Here is a 6,832-nt window from a genome sequence, read left to right as displayed (position 1 = left end):
CTCAACGTGGGCATTGAGTAGGGCCATAAGGTTGGGCTCTCTTTCTTCAAATCCCATACCTTTTGGGATGTTTGTGGCCTCCTGATTAGTGCTTACTTGAGCGGTTGGTAGGCGCTAGCGTGAGGAACGAGGAGCTTCTACGAGTTTTTCTAATTGATAGAAGACCTCAAAGTCCTTGTCAGTAACTTCTTAGGGGGTAGGCTTGGGTGTGGGCTCCTTGGCCGCGTCGCTCGAGCGGATAAGGGGCTCGTGTGAGTAAAGAAGTTTGTCCACTAAAGGAGCGGGGAGCTGAGTGTCCTGAGTTCCTTCTAGAAGGCGTTCAGATAGTAGGAACCTAGGGACTGCAACGCTAATCAAAGCTAGTTGGGTGTCCTTGGCTTTAATGACATTCTTCGGGCTCTGAAAGCGCTTGGTGGAGGGCTTGTACCCAAGGATAATGTGGGCAGCTCGAAGTTGACCATCCTTGTGTACGGAGATCTCTGACTTGAGAAGCCGGTTCAAGTCTTTGAAGTTCACCGAGTGCTTGGTTGGAGCGGTATGGTATTCGTCTACCATGCAAAACAATAGGGATCATGAGTAATGAACTATAATAAAAATAAAAGTTTGACTTTTCATTTTAATAAGATAAGGTAACATCCTACATACGCTTAGGGTCCTCAGGAATTCTACCTGGCTCCCCTTCTTGGGTGGGACAATGCAGTCCATCGTGCTAGTCTCCTGAGACGATTAGGTAGTCCTCGTCCATACCTTTGCTGGAGTCAGGTAGGCAGGAAATCAACCTAACTGAGGGGACTCTACATTTGATATAATATTTTGTTTTCTCCCCTTTTTGACGATTATACACCCAGTTTACGTCGTGCCAAGTCAGGTTGGTCCCTATCTTCCTATTCAACATATCTACACACCCGAGAACCCTAAATATGTTTGGGGAATATTATGTGAAAGCTAGCCTATAATTTATTAAGAAATCCCTAGTGACCCTTACCATGGGAAGTTCCATCCTGCCTTCAATGAAAGCGATCATAGGAATGACCACGGATTCAGGAGGTTTGTTTAAGACCAAACATTCACCGTATTCGCAGTGTCGAAGTTCAACACTGTCTAGGATTCTATACTGTGCCCTAAAGACCGCCATAGCCTTGGGGGTATCCATTAACTTAGCGTATCTACCTATGGAGTTTTATGGTGTGAAAAAATGACGAGTACACAAAAGCAAAAGTTAGGAAATGAACACATCTATAAGTAAAGAAAAAAGCTCTCCTCGGGAGGTTGCTTCAACTTAAATCGCCAGAATATGTAAATGAACTTCAGTCAGCCTTAAGCCCTATTTATATAGGGGTAAAAATGCGTAGTAATTTTTCCACTTATAAATGAGGGAAAATAAGGACTGTACGATCCTGATCAAGTTGTCAGATGTGGAGAGACAAGCAGCTGCCTGACACCATAAATGAGGGATCATGGATTCCGAAGCATTAGGAGCGTTCTGGAAGCAAGTGAAAGGACGTTACCATGTGGGAATGCGTATGACACATGTATAGTTGGCTTGTGTAACTAAAACTTTGCTTTTATCTCAAAGTTAATCGCCCAAGTTTTAAGGGGTTGTTGTGGGGGCTTGAGGACCGATGATGGAGTTTATGAGCTGAAGTATGTGGAAGCCCAAGGACTAAGAATGAAGCTCAAGAGTCGCAATGCAGGGTGACAAGGCTAGGGTCATGGGCTTGAAGAGGAGGGTTGCTTTGGGAGCTGTAGAGGTGAGTCCAAAAGCACTCTAAGGCCTATAAAGAAGGAACCAAAGGGCAAGAGGGGAAGTTTCAAGTCTAGGGTAGCTTGTGGCCTCCTCATTTAATGCCTTGCATCTGGCCTCTTAGCCGCATTGAATGGTGGACAACAGCTTTATTAGCTGCATTGATGAAGAATTGACCTAAACAATGCATGTCACAGCTAAATAAGTTCTTTCCACCATCTTCTTCAAATTGTAGGAAGGGACAAGTGTCGAGGGAGGAGTTTGGTTAGGTGAGAAATAGATTGTTGAGATGGGAGGAAGGGAGGAGTATATATACAAGAAAGAGAGATTGCAGAAGGACCAAGAAAAAAAAAAATCAGAAAATGAGGAGTGAAATTGAGCATTGGGAGAAAAGTGGGTTGAGTAGTACCATTGGTGTTCTAGGTTTAACCTCCTCGAGAAATCTTGTAAGGGGAGATTGGTTCATCTAACATACGTTTTTTGCCTTTTTTCTTTCTGGTCCGACCCTCAAACTAGGCCATTTCTTTGTTATGTTGTTCTATCTCTACAAATTCTTTATTTTGGGCCATAAATGAATTGATTCAGCCACTGTTCTAAGTGGGTTGTGGGCTTTTAAGATTTTCTTGCCTTTACACATATTTTCTTTAAATAGGAGAATATGTAGTTCCATACAAAAATACAATTATAATAAATTACTATTAATAACTACCAAAATTATCAAATTTCATAGGTAGACAAGAGGAAAAAAAAGAAGAAGAAGAAATTTTATTACATTAAACTTCCCAATGCATTATACATATACATATGGCTTATTGATTAGTATACCTTATATTGGATTTATTGTAAAAATACAGTTCATATAAGTAATATAATAAAGATATAGTCACTAAAGGTTTTTCATTATAGACATTGCATGTCAAGACAAATCATGTTAATCCTCTTACTTTTGCTTCTCTCTTTTCTGTCTCACTCACATTCTCAACAAAAATTCTAACATGGTGCCAAAGCTAGATTAATTAGAACATTAATATTAAACCCTATCTACATATTGTTATTTCACACATCATGTACATTTTTTTTCTTTGAAGTCAAACCAATAATATCATGACATATAATTAGTTATAATAATTTATTTTGAATTTCAAATTATAATTAATCACTCATAGTCACTTGTGGTTAACCTTCGGTTTCAAGAATGCATATTATCCATTGAAATTTGATGTGGCTTCATATTTAGTGGTCCGATTGTTGCACTAAAAATGTCGTTTCGATTGTTAAGATTATAATTTATTTTTTAAAATTAATCTCTTATTTATCGAAAGGTCAAAATGACGATTTTTCCCTTTATTATGTTTTGCTTTTCTGTTGGGTTAAACTGGCGGTTGCAACAAAGGGGTGTCTACAAGCCCATGCAGTATTGTTCTCGGAACTCAAATTTCTATTGCTACGAGAATGAAGCATGCAAGAACAAGAGCAAGACAACCGCTGATTACTACCACAGTACCACCGAGGGTATTGCTTGACCAAGTCATTGGTAGTTTATGGCAACAACTCGTTCAAGAATCAACAGGTTCAATATTGTGAACAGGATTGTTGAAGGTACTTGGGATCGATAGGAAAAACAAATGGTGGGAAAGAAACAAAGACCTTGAGGATATCTTATTTACACTCAAAAAACCTGAACACGACCGAAGCCAAATGTCAATGGCCAGCTTGTCCTTCACTCTGTCAACCTTCAAGGCTCTATGCATCATTGGTGGACCTCACCATCATGTCTCAGGCAAGGCAAACACCGTGGCTCAGGTTAGAACTCGCAACCCCATTTCTCATTAAGAACCATTGGTTCTGAAACTAAATAACAACAATGAACTCTATCTCTCCTAGAGACCAAGTTATACAAGTGACCAAATAGACTAATGATCTCACCAGTGGCTTACTACTATGCCAAGGCCGTGCTAGACTTAGCCTTCAATCATTTCAAGTTTAAATATAGTAGATATCATTGTACGCAAGGTTTAATTATTAGTATTTGATCTTTTCAATTAATAAAACATGTGTATGATAATTGGTCAAAGAAACATTACCCTGAACAATGACTATGAAGTGCTTCAATTAAATTGGTTTTTTAACATGGGCTAGTAGTGGTGGTTAAGAAATGGTCCACGCATTACATAATAAATATCCTAACCGTTTAAATCTACCTAGTCTTATATGCTATTTGCGAGAAAATATATAGACCAATTCGGTGACTCCTCTCTATAAATAGACATGTTCTGATCTGCAATATCATTCACACCTCAACCAAGCATTCAGCAAAAATAAATCAAGCATACAGCCTCAAATATGACTAAACTTTTTACTTGCCTTCTAATTGTTGTGCTATTGGCTTTGGCATCCTCTCTTGCCTCTGCTCATGACCCTAGTCCATTGCAAGACTTTTGCGTTGCTGTTAACAATCCCAACTCTGCTGGTATGTACCTACTAGATTATGGTTTTCTTGGAGTCGTTTCAAGCTATTTGGATTGATTTTTCTCGTTTAGATTCTACACATTAATGAAAAATTTCTGATATTGGGAATCTAAAAAATTAATGGAATTATTTTTAGAAGCGATATATAATATCTACATAGGATTTAATTTTTTTTGTTTTTTGTTTTTAACGTACATGCACAACATGTTATCATCCTTCATCATTGAAGCCTCACATTTGTGATATTAACAATCTTTTCTTTTGCAGTATTTGTGAATGGAAAGTTTTGCAAGGACCCAAAGCTTACTACAGTTGATGACTTTATCTTCATGGGGCTTGATGCTCCTAGAAACACCCTTAATCAACTGGGGTCAAATGTCACTCTAGTAAACGTGGACATGTTTCCTGGCCTCAACACTCTAGGGATAGCCTTGGCTCGTGTTGACTATGCACCATATGGCCTAAATCCTCCCCATATTCACCCTCGTGCCACCGAGCTTTTGACAGTTATAGAGGGTACACTTCTAGTTGGCTTTGTCACATCCAACCCTGATAATCGGCTCTTCACCAAAGTTTTGAACAAGGGAGACATCTTTGTATTTCCAATGGGTCTCATCCACTTTCAGTTCAATATAGGAGAGACCAATGCCGTTGCATTTTCTAGTCTTGATAGCCAAAATCCTGGGCTTATCACAATCGCAAATGCAACTTTTGGATCTAATCCTCCTATCAATCCTTATGTTCTCGCCAAGGCATTCCAACTCGACAAAAGTGTGATTAATTATCTTCAACAAAAATTCTAGTGTAATGATGAAACATTACACAGTTCCAATAAAGTTTGGCATTTTTAATTGTTGTATTTGAAAGTAACAATTTATTTATTTTTTATATAGGTATTATGCTTTGAACTTGTAATTTTTGTTTTATAGTTATTATTTCCTATTGTCGGACCAAGATATCAATTAATTTTTGGTATAATTATTATCAAATAAAATCGTTGTTTATATGACGTCGGACAACGGAAGAATAAATACACAACTAAGCGTGGATTAGATATTGTTGTGACGTTTAGTATAATCACATATTTAGCATATTTTCCATTTGTACCGCAATTGTATATATTTTACATATGTTTCATATTCTTCTTAAATGGCCAATGGAATAAAGCAATATCAATTCCTATTAATAGTAGCCATATAATGATGGGATATTTTAGAAAATGTACGTCATAAACTTTCCAATAATTTTTTTTTTTAATTAAGTTAATGTTTAGAAGGACAAAAGGTGAGTTCGCAAAAGTAAAAGGAACTGAGCCAAACCCACTTTTTGTATCCAAGACTATATTGAGGATCCACTTTGCACACAAATTCACCACAAACCATGCAAGAGTGATCATAAAAGTCGTTACTTTCATAAAATTGAGTTGTTTATCTAGGTACTACAATAATTGTAGATCAAGATCATCTCTGTATTGTTAGATATCTCATGTGCGAGAATGACAGAAAATCAACTTAATTTGCAAGTTTTCCATGTTGAATTACCATACTTCCCAATTGACTACCTCTCCAACATCACCAAATTGTAAAAACGTTGGGACCTTTCGAAAGTAGAATACAAAAACATTCCCTTCTTCTTGCCATTTTTTTTTTCTTCTCTTATTTTGTTCTTCTCTATTTTGAAGCTTGGAGTAGAGTAATTGTTGTATATTTAATTTTTATTGGTGTCAAATTTTACATCACGTGTTCAATTTATTTTTCTTAACTTTGGTGTCAAGTGATCCATCATAATGCTTATCATTGAACTTGAAACGATCACCTTACTAATTTAAGTAAGACTAGTTCATCATCACTGCTGATGAATGTTTCTAATGATAAAAAATAATCAGTATTGGTTCGACACTATAGATTCAAAGCAGCTTTATTAGTTATTTTGAATATTGTTCTTTTTCTTTTGTGTTAAGGGAGGGTAATTTCCCTGCCATCTTTTGGCCCAATGGATAGTTATGTTCAATTGGACAGAACTGATTACTCTCTATAATCTTCCTAACTTGACGGCTCAGACTTTAGACAAAAAATGGTTATAGATCCTTTCTCCCTTTCTAATCTACTCTCCCTGTATTCTTTTTTTTTTTTTTTTTTTTTGAGAAGCTACTCTCCCTGTATTCAAATACATTGTATTAATTATTATTATTATTATTTTTAAGGGTAATTACATTCTACTATTTTGAGATTTGAAAAAAATGACATTCTACTTCAAACTTGAAGAGAAAAAAACACTTTTCCTTCTTAACATCTAGTTGAAAAAACTTTATTAAACTAATATTAAAAATGATGTGTACTAACATTCTATTTGTTTTATGACAAGAAAGTTCGTAAAATTATCTTATTTCGTAATTAAAAATTATTATTTTAAATTAAAGTGTATTTTAAAATATTAAGTGTGAATTTTGCTTATTATTTTTTCTTCTTTTTTCAACCAGTCATGGGGAGATTTGCTTTGCAAGTGTTTTGGTGGTTGATAAATTTTTCATTTTTTATTCTAAATTTACCAATTATATTTTTACCTAACCATAGTTAAACTTTTATTAAGAAATTCTTATAAAAATTTACGCTCCGTTTG

At 36.0% G+C, this 6,832-nt stretch overlaps 1 protein-coding gene across 1 annotated transcript; it reads left to right on the top strand.

The window, feature by feature from the left end:
* The first annotated feature begins 4,010 nt into the window (after positions 1-4,010).
* On the top strand, positions 4,011-5,163 carry LOC142633107 (germin-like protein subfamily 1 member 7). Its single transcript, XM_075807379.1, has 2 exons — positions 4,011-4,214; positions 4,481-5,163. The coding sequence occupies exons 1-2, from the start codon at positions 4,088-4,090 to the stop codon at positions 5,014-5,016; spliced, it is 663 nt and encodes a 220-aa protein (XP_075663494.1). The 5' UTR covers positions 4,011-4,087; the 3' UTR covers positions 5,017-5,163.
* The last annotated feature ends 1,669 nt before the right edge of the window (positions 5,164-6,832 follow it).

The sequence above is a fragment of the Castanea sativa genome, chromosome 4 (genome assembly GCF_040712315.1).
Source record: "Castanea sativa cultivar Marrone di Chiusa Pesio chromosome 4, ASM4071231v1".
NCBI classification, from domain to species: domain Eukaryota; kingdom Viridiplantae; phylum Streptophyta; class Magnoliopsida; order Fagales; family Fagaceae; genus Castanea; species Castanea sativa.
This window is presented reverse-complemented; position numbering and strand designations above follow the sequence as displayed.